Source organism: Drosophila montana, unplaced genomic scaffold, assembly GCF_035044405.1.
Source record: "Drosophila montana isolate Dmon_TW-CO22-7 unplaced genomic scaffold, ASM3504440v1 contig_2438_1, whole genome shotgun sequence".
NCBI lineage: Eukaryota > Metazoa > Arthropoda > Insecta > Diptera > Drosophilidae > Drosophila > Drosophila montana.
This window is the reverse complement of record NW_026997315.1, coordinates 2,438,470-2,453,150: the sequence shown is the minus strand read 5'-3', so window position 1 is coordinate 2,453,150 and position 14,681 is coordinate 2,438,470. Positions and strand designations below refer to the sequence as shown.

The following is a 14,681-nucleotide window of genomic DNA, read 5'->3' as shown; positions in this document are numbered from 1 at the left end:
ATAAATAAAAGTATTGGCCAGACTCGTATTTGCATATTTTGAGTTTGCCAAGCGATTGACACTAATTGTTTGAAAATGGCTAAAACGTCGCCAAACTTATGTATATGTTAGTGCGAAATCCCTACAAATAACGTCGCATATATACTATATAGACTTGCATTATGACTCTAGCATTCCACGCGTTTATTTACTTTCCTAAAAGCACAAATTTTCCAAGTAATACTCAATTTTAAGCTCAGTTCTATGTGTGTTAACGGGTAGATTTTTTTTTGCGAAAATACTCGAAAGCTGAGATTTGTTGGGTCAATATAACTATATATAGAATATATATGTATATACTATAGGGTATTATTCCCATCCAGGCACTGTAATTTAAAATGTCATTAAAAGATAAAGATAGATAAGTCTATATATAGAAGCATGTGTGTATTACATTACAACGGATTTTTATGGGAAATTATTTTATTTCATTATATCCCTCTTAAGGATTGAGAAATCTTCTGTAAACAGAAGGAAATACAAAGATATTTTTCCAGCAGTATGTAGTTCGGGAATCGGAAAACGGCTTTGAATCGATTTATTCCATTTGGCATTTTATTTATTTTATATTTACACCTTTAAAGGTTGTATAGGTAAACCTTTTGCATTATTATAAAGAAAAAACTCTAAGAAAAGCTTTTATAATAATTATTTTTCAAGATGCATCCTTTTCATAATAATTTTCCATTATTTTTTTCGAGAGCATAAAAAAGTTGTCATAAATTCATGGAGTTTTTTATTCAAACCCCTCTCATTTTATTTTCCTTACCTACGCCAAGCTGTGCTGTTTAAAAAAAAGAAAATATTTTCGAAAATCAATTTGTTTTTTTTTATTTTTTGGTAGTTTAAACTTTGGCATTTCCATTATACTATTTGATTTTGATTTTCCATTTCAGAGTTTCCATAGCTTTTTTTTCTTCTCAAATATATTTTTTATTTGCTTGCAAAACAAAAACAAACCCCGAGTCTTGGGCAGCGTCTGGTCAATAATTTCAATATACGCAATATTATTTGCAAAATGCTTGACAACGGGCGCATACAAAGTTGTTGCCCGAACGTTACGTAGATACCCTCACCCACCCAACCCCTGGCCCCCTAGTTAGGGAGTGTATTAAAGTGAGCTGCGTGTTTGGCTCATCGTGACGTTCATCCCGCGTGCCATGTCTTATATGCCTCATATGACTTTTCGACTCTATATATGCAACCGAAAACGTTTTTTTTCCAGACAAAGAAAATTACTTGACGTTATATATATATCTATGTATATATATACTTGTAGTGTGTATATATGAATACAGAGAAGCGTGTTTCTATAGCTTTAGCTGTATTTACAAGCATTTAGCTGATGTTTGCCTGCCTCGCAATAGGCTTTACTTCCAGATTAGCCAGTCAAAAAATTTTGTTTTTGCTTGAAACACGCAAGATTTTTGTGTGAGTGCATCTCCATTTCGATGTAGATGACATTAAGTGCTTTTTAATGGCATTGCCTCTCAGATTTTTAAACATCGCCGATTATCTATAGCCGAGCACAGACAGGGTCTAGAGCCAGGGTCTTTTGGGTTTACATTATTGGCCACGCTTTTGGCCAAATTATGATTAATTTTCTAAATGGTCGCTGGCAAAGCGAATTCAAATTGAAATTTATTTCGACTATATTTTTAGACTTTCGCAAATCACATGGTTTTCGATTTGGTCTCTGGCCGTTATTATGGTAATCTCTGCGGTGAGTCCCCGGCCAAAAGTTGGGAAAGCAGCCAGCAAAGTTCATTAGATTTCATTAAAATGTGTGTGTGTGTGTGTGTTTTTTGTCGACCATAGTTCGCTAGGTCAAACACGTTTGTAGTCGTCTTTGGCTGGCTTTCGAAATTTATCATCTTTAAGCCTTGCAGGTGTTTCGCATCCCATCGCAAACGGAACAACTCAACCCCATTGTATAAGACTTGCGAAATTATTAAACATATATTTTATTTGTTATATATTATTGTTTTTTATTTATTTATCTATTTTGCAAAAATATCGAAAAATTTATGCGAACTTTTATCGATTTGTGTAGCACAAGTTTCGGGTCAATTGAAATTTATTGTTGATAAGCAGATGAAAGTTGGCTGCTCCTCAATGCCGCCAGAAACCGTTCGAAATTAAGGCAAAAAAATAAAAAAAAACTTTCCATAGGCATCATAAAAAATCGTTCCAGACTTCTTTAATGATTATTTGTCTGGGTTAATGTACGAAAATTGAATAATAGGTATATATATTGTATATAGATATATGTATATATATATTTATGGGCTGGACGCATTTGTCGACTGAACGCCCAGATGTCATCCGTTTGATTTGTAGGCTTTTAACAGCAAACGAAAACTGTTAAAATCTCTGAGCAAAACACACTTAAAACGAGTTAAAATTTGTCGGTAAGTGCGCTCGACTAGCAGATACTCGGGACTGCCAAATGGGTTTATAGCGTTCCCAAATTTTTCGAATAATTCGAATATTTGGTATGCAAATGCTTTGATAGTTACAAAATTAATAGACTATAAACGCGAGATGTGCGTATAACAAATTTTTGGAAAAAATATCTTTCAAATTGGGCTGGTTTTTAGGCTCTATAGAAGTTTTGAGTTTCACTCAAGAAATAAGAAGATTATTAACATAATTATAGGTATGCATGCTATATTGCTAAGTGACTAGCCGTATACAAAATTTGGCACATCTGCTGCTAATAGTTGCTGAGCTGCATGAGCGCATCTGGCCTATATACATATAGAAAAACACAAAAACTTCCTTTGCATATTATATGCTGCATAATACCCCTTTCAAATCATTTAATAAGCACAGGGTATTCTTATACTAAACTAAACGCACTCGGCCGCAACGGCATCGCCATCAAACAGCTCTTAACTGCCCACAGAGGGTTTTAGCTTTAGTCTTAATGGCTTATGAAATAGCTATAAAGAGTATAGAACTGCCGACCATAACCAAAAAATAATAACAATTCAAATTGCTGCAACATACGCTTGTTTATCGGCTGGAAAAAGAGCTGTCAGTGTTGGGCAGCTGACGCATAGTCAATGCCCAAATAGTATGAAAATATAATAATTGGCGGCCCGCTCTGTCTGTGTGTCTGGCATTGACATGACTATTTTTTAATATTATTTCTTGATTTCGATATGCAATTAACCTGCCAAATAGAGCGCAGGTTCCACAATTTTGGCTGGGCATATTGTGTTGATTAGAATTCAAATTCGATGAAAGTCATGTTTGCACTCGTTATAAATCAGCTGGTAACTTCCTTATCGCTGGGCTTACAATGTGACAATCGAGTGATATGATGAGTTTGCGTGAGATTGCAGAAACCAAAGTTTCTTAATTGCCGTAAAATTGGCTGCATTGCTGACATGTGAGCTTAAGAGTCTTCTAATTTAATTGTAGTTGACTTATGATCATTTTAATTTAATTTTTGATTTCCTATTAACTGCCCTTTCAGTTTTTTCATGTTTTGTGGTCCATTTAGATTATTTCTTTAAGCCTAAAAGTCCTCTCCAAAGCTCTGTGAATATTATAAAATATCTAATATCTTGTAGCAAATAGATATAAAATCTGTAAAGTTTAGCAAATGCTTATGGTTTATATATCTTAATGCCTAGTCGGTATATTTTGTTCTGTCGATCTGTCTATTTCTAACAAATTAGCTTTTGAGTCCGTCCTTTTGCAGGCATCACAAATATTAGGTTGGATTTGACTCACCTTTTTAATAGATTTTTAACTTTGCTAGCTGATCAATTTTTCCCTTTATTAGCTTTATTCAACATCTCAGCTAGCTTTCATAAATATTGAAACACTGCATTTGCAAATATAAAAAATCTGTCATACAAAGTTTGCTGACGTCATATCTATTGCATGCCCGAAAAATATTTTTGTACCCTGAACCCATTAAAAGCAGAGAAAAAGTGCATACAAGTTTTGTGTTAATGTGTGTAACAGGCAGAAGGAAGCATTTCCGACCCCATAAAGTATCTATAATCTTGATCAGCATCAATAGTTGAGCGGATCTAGCCATGTCCTTTTGTCTGTCCGTATGTATAAACGCGTCGATCTTCAAACTACATCTCCAATTAGAGCTAGCGAATTGAAACGAGGTTCCACCTAGTTCCCACGCAGTATGAACTTTTGATGATCGATGACTTTCCCCGATTCCATAAACGATAAAAATCGATATCGAAACACTGTTCTCTGCTCATCTATCTTAGGTTTTAAAAGCTAGAATCACCGAAGGCTACTTGTAACCTCTAGTAAGTTATATATATATTATATAAATGTTTTTTCGTGATACCCCCATCCCCCTTCTTAAGCTTGAGTAGAAGAATGTTCTGGTAATCCCATAGTAGGGCGCTCTTAGTTGTTTTTCTTAACTTTTAGTTTTACCCGAGTGTGAACTCCTTCTCAATTCGTCAAGCTTTTCAGTTGACCTATTCGAGTCTACTAATCTTCTCTGCTCCTCCAAATATTTCGTTATACTTCCAAGCGTTTTTTTTCCATAACGATATTTTACCTCAGATGAGATCAGCGCCTGTTAGCTCATCTTGAGCTTAAGCTGCCATTAGTTAAATTTGCTTAAATTGTTGTTGAGTTTATTGAACCCGTTCGGACAGCCAATTGACAGCGCCAAATTGTTGGCTTTCTAAAAAAGAAAAATCTGTCAAGAGTTTCCTTCCGCGCGAAAACTTCCTCTCGTGCAAATGCAGTGAACTCTCTCTCTCTCCCTCTCCCCCTCTCTATCTTTCTCTCTCTCTTTTTAGCCAGTTTATATGCCAAGTGTTATAGATTTCTTGCAACAGCAAAATTGCGTTGAATTGACAGATACACAACATACACGCACACACACCAAACACACACTGCAATAGTAATTGGCATGTTAATTACAGGCTAGTTATGACTCGAATGGCAACAATTAAAGTTAATTAACATTTGTATGTATCTCTGTTAGAGGGGAAAACACAAAGAGTGCAACTCGCATTGGCTTTGATTTTTCCCCCCTTTTTTTTGTGCCTTTAGCCAAAGCCTGGTCTAAATCGTCAGCCTGATGCCTTATCCAAGTTTCAGCTATAAGAAAATAAAAACAACTTCAAGGCCGGGCCAAGACTTCTTTCTACATTGACATTCTGTTAATTTCATTGAGTTTTCACTCGGAGCGCGGCACGGGGCACGCGACACAGAACTGGCTCAGTTGGCACGTTTTCATTGATCTAGAAACCGCGGCTCTGTTTATAAGACGTTTAGTCTATTAGCCGCAGATATTCCGGTTTTTATTATCATACATATATATATATCTATTTTTTTTTCAATGGGTCAATACGTTGTGTTCTAAATTTTCCACAATTGTAAATGTTTAATATATGACAAAATGATCCACCTTTCTCTCTTTTCTCGCTCTCTCTCTGTCTCTGTCTCTCTGCCCCTCTCTCTGGCTCGTTGCGCATAATTAGCATCGGGCCTAACCCCAGTTGTAACCCCCTTGGTGACGAGAGTGTGAGGAAATCTTTTTCCTCGCTTTCATTCCATGTGTTGTTGTTTTTTCTTGTTGAATTTAACATCAGGCAAACTCATAAATATTTCATACAGCATTTGCGTGCGGAATCCTACGTAGTGTTTCAAAAATAAAGTGTATATACATACATATATATGCCCAGCGGTCTGTATGTAGCCCCCATGCATCGTTATATATTCAAAAGCTATGCAAATCGATGGCATCAGAAGTCAGAAATCAGTAATCCGAAAAAATTCCAAAAACAGTTTACTACATGTTTAGTTTTCGCTGTTTATTTTGCATACTCGACCAGCTACCTGCAGTCACAGTCACAGGCACAGTCACAGTCGATTCTCCATTTCTAATTTCCAATGCCCGATTTCCAATTCCCAATTCCCAATTCCGATTCCGATTCCGATCATACATATCCGCTGACACAAGCGCCGGACTGTAGGCCCTCTGTCAATGTGGTGCGTCCTTCTCTTTCTTCGTTTTTCTTTTGTAATATGTTAAACAGTTTTTTCTGGCTCTGCTCTTGCACCTTGATTATAATGCCAGGCAACGACTGGGTGAATCACTGAGGGACGCAATGCCCCAAGGTGCTCGAATACCAAGTCGGATAGTGCCAGGTGCACTATCTAGCGATAACGTTTAATACTGATATTCATGTTACAGATTGTTGGCACGGTTCGGAGGGGGCTAATCAAATTATAGTTAGTTTTTATATTTGAATACGCCAGCTTATCAGGTGTAAGTTGGTAGCAAAGTGCTGATTTTTAACACTGTTGCGTTGGGTATTGTATTTTTGTCGCGGATTGTGTAATACATTGAATTAGATATGTCTGGCTCCAGATAATATCATATTGTTTAGAAAAATTAAATGGGTCGATTGTTTCTAAATTTTAATAGGTTTGTTTATTTGCTATTTGAAAGCTGTTATTGGAAAAATCGTTGTAGTAGTAAGTTCTAGAATGAAAAACTTTATTGCTCTTGATTTAAACTTGATTAAACTTACCCGAGCAGGAGTTGGGTTTTTTTTTTCATTTCTTTACTTATAAAGAACTTCGTTCTTTTTAAAGATTATCCCCATTGTAATTGTCTATTATTGCTATTTTTTTATCTGTATTTTCTAACTCTTTCCTTTTCTTCATCTTTCTCAGATCATTGGCACCAAACAAATACTCGTACGCCCTGATGGCTACTTCATTAAGGATCGCACCATATCTAGCTCATCGGACAACTCGAATGCTACAAACAACACAGCCTGCTCGCCGCCTCTAGCCATTGGCTATACCGGCGATAATAGCTCAAATATTAACAACAATAATAATAATAACAACAACATTACAACGAATAACATCACAAATGCTAGCGGAAGTAGCGGGAACAGCACAAACGGCATCTGTCTCAGCACCTTGGAGAACAGCAGCGAACTCATATTGCCCATCGCCGAGGCTCAAGCTGCTGGCAAGCCGCTCACCGAGGCCATCGAAGAGGTAGGTGGAAGATGAAGGCGAAAAAGGAGAGAGGGAAAGGAGTGAAGAAAGAAGAAGAAAGGGTGGAAAGAGTCAGAAAAGAGACAAAAAGTGGGTGAAAGAGGGCGAAAATTGCAAAAAAGGAAGAGGAAAGAAGTGAAAGAGGGGAGATAAGGGTAAGGCATGCAGAACGGTTACGAAGAGGGAGAGAAGAGTGAGATAAAGAAGAGAGAAAATTAGGAGGATGATGTAGCGAATGTGTAAAGGGGGAAAGAATGAATAAGCAAGCGGAGAAAAGAAAGAGAGATGAGCGCTTGGAGCAGACAAGTAGGAGATAAGGAGAAGAGAAACAGGACAAAATGCTTGATAAGCTAGAAGAAAAAGTGCAAAGAAATAGGAGAAAAGTAGAAGATAAGGTGCAGGGAATTAAGATAATTAAAAAGGGATAATGGGAAGAATGTAAGAAGATTGATAGAGGAAAAGATATAAAGAGAAGGCAAGAAAAGAAGAGTGAAACTCATAGCGGTGGAAAGTTTAAGAATTGAGCGAAGATACTGAAAAGTAAATGCAGAGGTAAGTTATTGGAGAGGAATGGAAAATATGTGGGCCTGAGTGGGATAAGAAAAGTGGGGAGCACGTTACCATCCGCTTATCGCGCGTGGGAGTCTCTTCAGATAAGATTAGTCCAAAAGAGATAGAGAGTGAGAAAGAAAGAGAGTGAGAGAGATAGAGGGGGAGAGAGAGAGAATGAAAGAGAGTAAGACAGCCGGAGAGCTCTATATTTAGTCCAAGTGATAATTCCAACTGAGCTGCGGTTCAGCTCGTAACTTGGGCACCCTTTGGCTCAAGACGGTTTAATTGAACCATCAATAGATAAGCGCACAAAATTAATTTGTCAATAATTCATGCTGACTGGAATAGTTTGGATGATTCTTCTTGTCGAGTCATTGGGGATTGCATTTTCCCATATAGCATATAGCAATTTAGCCCTGGCCAGCGCCACTGATTGGGAGCTGTGCTGGAGCGTTCGACCTGGAATCTTATCACAGTCTCTGATAAGCAACAGTGCGCTACTTGAGCATTTTGACAAGCCCCTGGCACCCGGCCAGCCCTTTTACGTTGTCATTACGGAAATGTAAGCGCTTTTGGGGTAAATACTTATGTAGAACCAAGTAGATGTTTCAGATAAAGGTTCTCGCAGTTTGAGAACGAGTTCTGTAAACTTGGGTGCAGGCTGTGTTATAGTTTTGTATAAATATGTCACGTAAATGTGTAATGCATTTAAAAGGAAATTAGGTGTATATAATATCTATATTATCTAAAATGAAAACAACTAGATATATATGCCTCTCTTCTTGTATTCTAAAAGCTAAGATTTGAATCTATGCTGATTAAATTTGGTGCAGAGACTGCATTTTGGAATCTTAAAAATCAAAATCTCTAACGTTATGAATTGGTTCTACATATTTAAAAGACAAAAATGTGGAGCTACTCGCTGTAAGGTCAGACAACATCAATTTAGTTAAGATATAAGTATATACTAGGATATATACAATACAAGGTTGTTAAGTGTTCAGAAACTCGTGGGGCATGTTCCTGCCCTTGTGACAGCTGCGAGAACGAGGCAAACATTATATCCGATACTATACCAATTGAATAAAGTAGATGGCGTGACCTCCGAATAGAAGTCTTAATGAACTCAGTAACTGTAATCTGTGGAGTGTGTGCCTAACTAACCGGGATCATTAAGGTTTTGTTGTACTCTGCACCTGGGTATCATTAATCTACTTTATATAGTGTGTAGACGGCTATGAGCTATGCCAATTAGATGTCATAGCATTCTATTATATAGAAGTGCATCTTTGGCAACTCAAATGCGGCATCAGATCCGTAAGCAACACGTGATGCAATGCCAGCTCAGAGAATAAGCGAGAGACAGACCGAGACAGACAGATAGAGAGAGAGAGCGAGTGAGAGAGAGAGAGAGAGAGGGAGGAATAAGGGCGAGAGAAGTTATGGCTATTGTGTGTGTCTGCCTTGGCTGGCATACTAATTTGCTTGGTCAATACACAGATGGCTAATAAATGGCCAGAATGTTGCTAAGGCAAATATTTGCCCAGGGGGCAAACCTTTGTGGCCTCTACAAAGGGTTTAGCCAGCTGAGATATGCTAGCTCCATTCAGAGATACGTCAGAGATGCGACTAATGCGACATAAAGCTGCTTGTTATATTTACTCACGATGACATGGCTAAAACTGTAGCTAAACAATTTGTTATTGTTGCTGTTGTTGTTGTTGTTGTTTTTTCCATTTAATTGACAATAATTGCAGCAAGAAAAGCAACAAAAACAGATACTAAACGGGTTTAAACAAACTGCATTTGTAACCTAGAAACGTATGCAAAAAGAATTTACATAAAGCCGAATAATCCCCATAAAACCTTTCGTCAGAGTGAACCATTGAACTTTACTCTCTGACTGTGGATTATTTTCAGCGACATTTCAAATATCAGATGATATCTATAGAAATGTTATTTTTATGAGGTTTTTTTGGAGCGTGTTCTCAACAAAGCATTTCTTTAAAGTTTATATTTCTTTTCGAAAAGAGTAGAACATTTGTGGATTACTGTTGAGCAGTTTTAAGGTCATATTCAAGGATTTTCCTGAGTCCTTCAACCGTCTTGGGTGGAAAATGGAGAAAACTTATATGGGCGAAGGTTCCCTTTTCATTTAAAACGTGTTTCTGAGATTTTGGAAACTCCAAACTTCAGGCAGAAATGGGGCAAAAAGATTTTTAATATAATAAAAAAATACCCAGACCAAGAAAATGTCGGGTAATACCTGTAAGTATAATATAGTATGTTGTTTCGGGTTAGTTTAAGTGTCATGTATAAAATGTACCCCTCTTATACACATGTGTTCTCTACAGTTCGATGCCTATTTACGCTCTCTATCGCTGCACGATACGGAGATCAAACTGATCACCGATGGGCAGCTGCCGTTGCGCCAGTGCCTGCATCGGGAGGCCAGCGCCAAGGACGTTGAGCTGCCTGCCTATTACAACAGATTCAGCGATCTGCGCAAGGAGTTTCAGCGCTACAAGTCGGGCGATCTGTCGCGTGCCCTGGTGCCCCTGAAGGACATCAAGAAGATGCTGCAGTCACCCGTTTTGCCCATGCCGCAGTCCATTGGTGAAATGCTTAAAGGTGAGTCTGCCTTGCTGCTCCTTTCCCCCCTCTTCGATAACAGTTCCATATATTTTCTTTGTAGAGCTCAATGCAACGTCGTTGGAAGATAATGATTTCTATATACGCGAATCTCGCGATATGGTCACTGTGATTCAAACATTGCTCCAGGCGGGTGAGTCTTGTTATGCGAAGATTTTCAAGAGTTGAAATACTAAAGAGCAAACCTTTTTCTGTAGGTCATAAATTTGATACAAATGAGCTCGTTAATCTAATACTGGAACCTGGCATTTGGTAAGTGCTGAGAACGAAAAGCGGAGCTTTTAGGTTAAAGACGGTTAAACTTAGCCTTGGGTGATTCGGGATGAAATAAGGATGTTTTTGTGAATAGAAGTAAATTAATATTGGGCTAATATGAAGCTTAGAATATTGTCTGAGCTGTAATATAGCCTGATATAAATTGATTCATTTAAGTCATTCACGTGTGATTGGTATCTTCACATCTTTTTGCTCTCAAGATTTCGAGTACATTTCATTCTTGAATATTTTTTTAAAAGATACGAATCATTCCTGAATTTTAAATTGACAAAATACTTCTTACATGAATTTGAATACATGAAATAAGTGTAAATTGGACTCAATTGAAATTCTTCTTACAATAATTCTTAGTACCGCATTCGACAACACGGGATTTCGATAACCTCTCACTTGATTTGAATACAAAACCTTTGAACATTTCTCTGAATAACTTTATCAAGATACATTGATTTTAAGATTTCGGTGGCAAGATTTTGATTCTATGGTGTTTCAAGGAAATAGACTTTAGATTTTTGATAAGAAGGCTAAGGATACAATGAATATTTGAAGTCCTACAAATTAGAATAATTTTAAAAAATTTTAATAAACTTGAAAATATTGCCAAAGTGAAAATTGTGATGCAAGGAGTTAAGTTAGGAGAAGTAGCAATATTTTTTACTATCTATAGATAATTATTTGCTCAAAAACTGTAGAAAATATCTCAAATTAAATAGAATTTGTAAAGGCAGCATTCACAGAATTTGTTTTCTAAATTGCAAAAGCAATTTATGCGACTGGCTAAAGCCAGAAATGCTGATAGAATCGAAGAAGAAATAGTACTTACTAAAGGTATCATCAAGAAGAAAGATATTACTCATTGATACCAGATACAATAGACAATGAGTATTACCTAAAGAAAAGGACAGTCAAATATATTGATAAGCCGCACACTACTTAGGGTCTGAGACTTTTGTTCTTTATTACCTGCCCTCGCTTCGATTCACGACACTCAAACACTCACTCACTCGAGCAATATGACTAACACTCAAACTCAGTTCGAGTCTCAGTTTCAACCTGAGAGTCTTTCAAGCTGTGAGTAAATTCGGCGCCTTGGCTGCACTCCACCAAATTTGTGTTAAGGTCTGCACTATTTCGAGTCCCAACTCAAAATCCACTCAAATGTACAAAAAAACGAAAGAATATTTAAAAAAAAAAAAACAATAAAAAAATGTTACTCAGAACTCAGAACTGTGAGCGATGCGTCGCGACAAAATCGCGGAATGGATCGTGGCTAGAGCGACAAGCGGCTCAGTCAGCGATTGGATCGGTGCGCGATAAGAACTCGTAGACGGGGAACGGACGATCTTTCAAGTATTGAGAATAGGAAACGCATCGAATTGTGAATCGCCGATGAATTGTGACTATTGTTATCGCCAAAGAAGAGAGAAGGAAAACAAACCTTTGCCTTTGGCTACAATCATAAGTGTGCCACATCCAGAGTGGAAGTTTGCATAGAAAACTGTGCCCAGACATAGCCAAAAGCAAAAAAAAACCTATTAAAAATAATTGCAATTAGTCGCCAGGTAAAGCAAATCAGTGCAAAACATTCAGACTGTAAATTTTGATTATTTTTTTTTTACATTTTGTACTTTTTGTGCAGTCGCTGCTTCTTTTGATTATTCATGTTTTTATTTGTTTTTGTTCTGACGGACTCTGTCTGTGCGAATGTCTGTGTGCTTATGTGTGTGTGTGTGTGTGTGTGTGTGTGTGTGTGTGAAAAGTCAGCAAATAAATGTTTATGTTCTTGAAAAACGAAACGTGACTTGAGACAAGAAACTTAAACGAAAAACAACAAAAAAAAAAGAACTAAATAACAAGTCCAAAGACGCCCAAGTCTAGCCCCGTTGCATAACTAAGGCGCAGCTTTAGGGTCTAAGCAGGGTCTGGTAAATAGAGCTCTCGGCTCCCCTTACTATTCTACGAAATCGAATGCAATTGTAAACTGAAATCAAATTTTTTTCCTGGAATTTTTCTCTTTTTCGCTTTGTCTTACCTCTTTTTACAGCTCAATTGACGACGAGGTGGACGGCAATTGCATTGTGCGTGCCCGTGGTTTGCCCTGGCAGAGCAGCGATCAGGATATTGCCAAGTTCTTTCGCGGACTCAACGTAGCCAAGTAAGTAGAAAACGAAAAAAGGGGGTAGAGCGAAGCGCTAGCCGAATATTACATACCCTCACAGACATGTGATAGCAAGACTTTATTAATAAAAGAACTCAACTATCAAGTAATCGACCCCATGGCAGCTATATGCTATGGAAGTCTGATAGTTTTTAAAATTAATACTCAACTGTTTGAACTTAGGCTCTGATAATTGTCTAGATATATGTTATCTCTAGATCTCTAGAACTTAATTACTGTCCATTCTTGCCAAGGGTCCAATATCACAAAGTTCACCAACTTCTCATAAAAATAATAAATATCCTTTTTAATGCGTTACATGTTTCGTGATAAATTCGTCAGACCCGCTGGGAGGGTATTTGAAATAGATCGACGTAACCCATTGATAAGCTGTGCGCTGGCCCCGCCGCTTATCAAAGTTCAGCGGGTCGGCGGCAGATTATCTGACGCCAGATGAAATTCTTTGCTACATGCCAGATTTTTCTTTATCATATGCTTCTCAACTGCTTGAAATTCTTCTCACTCGACATCTCTCTATCTATTGCACTCTCTCTCTCTCTCTCTCTCTCTCTCTCTCTCTTTGTCTCTTTCTCTCTCCTGCAGAGGCGGCGTTGCTCTGTGTCTATCGCCGCTGGGCCGGCGCAACGGTGAGGCATTGATACGCTTTGTTTCCCAGGAGCATCGCGACATGGCGCTGAAACGCCACAAACATCACATTGGCTCCCGCTATATTGAGGTGTATCGCGCCTCGGGCGAGGACTTTCTGGCCATAGCCGGCGGCGCATCCAATGAGGCGCAGGCGTTCCTCTCCAAGGGCGCCCAGGTGATAATACGCATGCGCGGTCTGCCCTACGATTGTACGCCCAAGCAAGTGGTAAGTGCGGCCGAGCTCTCGAATGCTATGCTCCGAGCAGAAAAGCCGGTTCAAATTCCTCGTATATAGGGTTAAATTTCAGGTAGATTTCAGATTAGATTTCAAGCTGGCGATTAATCCTAAATTAAGTATAAGCTATGCTATGTCAAATGTAAATTGTTTGCTATAACTATAAAATTAAGTAAAATTTGCTTGAAGGAAGTATAACATAACATTATCACGAATTTGCATGCTAGAAATAAGTGAAAATTACTTTTCATTTTGCATTTTATGAGAATTTGCATGCTTGCAAAAGTGCTCTTAATTTGAGTACAACATTTCTTAGATTGAGAGCAATATCAAGATTTAGAATTTATGAAAATTTGGATTTAAAAAAGTCTTAAAATAGAAATTGAACTGATTAATCCGAGTGTACTTATCTTTATCTCTCTCTCTCTCTCTCTCTTACACTTTCCCTCTTGCGCTCTCTGCCTCTCTGTCATTTGCAGCTGGACTTCTTTACCACTGGCGAGGCGCCGTGTCATGTGCTCGATGGCAATGAAGGCGTTCTGTTTGTAAAGAAACCCGATGGTCGCGCCACGGGCGATGCCTTTGTGCTGTTCGCCAATGAGAGTGATTCGTCGAAGGCGCTGGGACGGCATCGGGAGTCCATTGGCCAACGGTATATTGAGCTGTTTCGGTCGACGACCGCGGAGGTGCAGCAGGTGCTCAATCGATCGATGGACCCGAAGACCTATGAGTCGAACAACCATGGCCAGCCGCCGTTGATAGCACAGTTGCCCACCATGCAGTTGCCGTTGCTGCCGCAGGTGGGTGCCGCCGCTGGCCACGCCCTCAACCCGCTGACAGCTAACGCTAGCCACGCTAACCTGTGCCCCCAACTTACCCATGCCCCACAGCATCTCATCACCTCGGGCACCACCAAGAACTGCATACGGCTGCGCGGCCTGCCCTACGAGGCCATGGTGGAGCATATCTTGCACTTTCTGGACGACTTTGCCAAGCACATCATCTACCAGGGCGTGCATATGGTCATCAATGCCCAGGTGAGCACGAATCCCACCAAATATACCTTCTGCCTTTCACTTAAATCCGTTTCGCTTTCTTTTA

The 14,681-nt window shown here is 38.6% G+C and overlaps 1 protein-coding gene across 5 annotated transcripts in view; it reads left to right on the top strand.

Annotated features, from left to right (window-relative positions):
- The window catches only part of fus (fusilli), a 29,499-nt gene that overhangs the window by 7,602 nt on the left and 7,216 nt on the right, over nucleotides 1-14,681 (top strand). For 3 of the 5 annotated variants that reach the window (XM_064681896.1, XM_064681894.1, XM_064681893.1), the window contains exons 3-9: nucleotides 6,724-7,059; nucleotides 9,966-10,242; nucleotides 10,307-10,396; nucleotides 10,461-10,515; nucleotides 12,584-12,694; nucleotides 13,301-13,571; nucleotides 14,060-14,617. In XM_064681896.1, coding sequence (XP_064537966.1) covers nucleotides 6,724-7,059; nucleotides 9,966-10,242; nucleotides 10,307-10,396; nucleotides 10,461-10,515; nucleotides 12,584-12,694; nucleotides 13,301-13,571; nucleotides 14,060-14,617 — 1,698 coding nt within the window. Of the gene's footprint in view, nucleotides 1-6,723; nucleotides 7,060-9,965; nucleotides 10,243-10,306; nucleotides 10,397-10,460; nucleotides 10,516-11,844; nucleotides 12,102-12,583; nucleotides 12,695-13,300; nucleotides 13,572-14,059; nucleotides 14,618-14,681 lie in introns of those variants that run through there. The other 2 variants (XM_064681895.1, XM_064681897.1) reach the window with 2 other exon arrangements.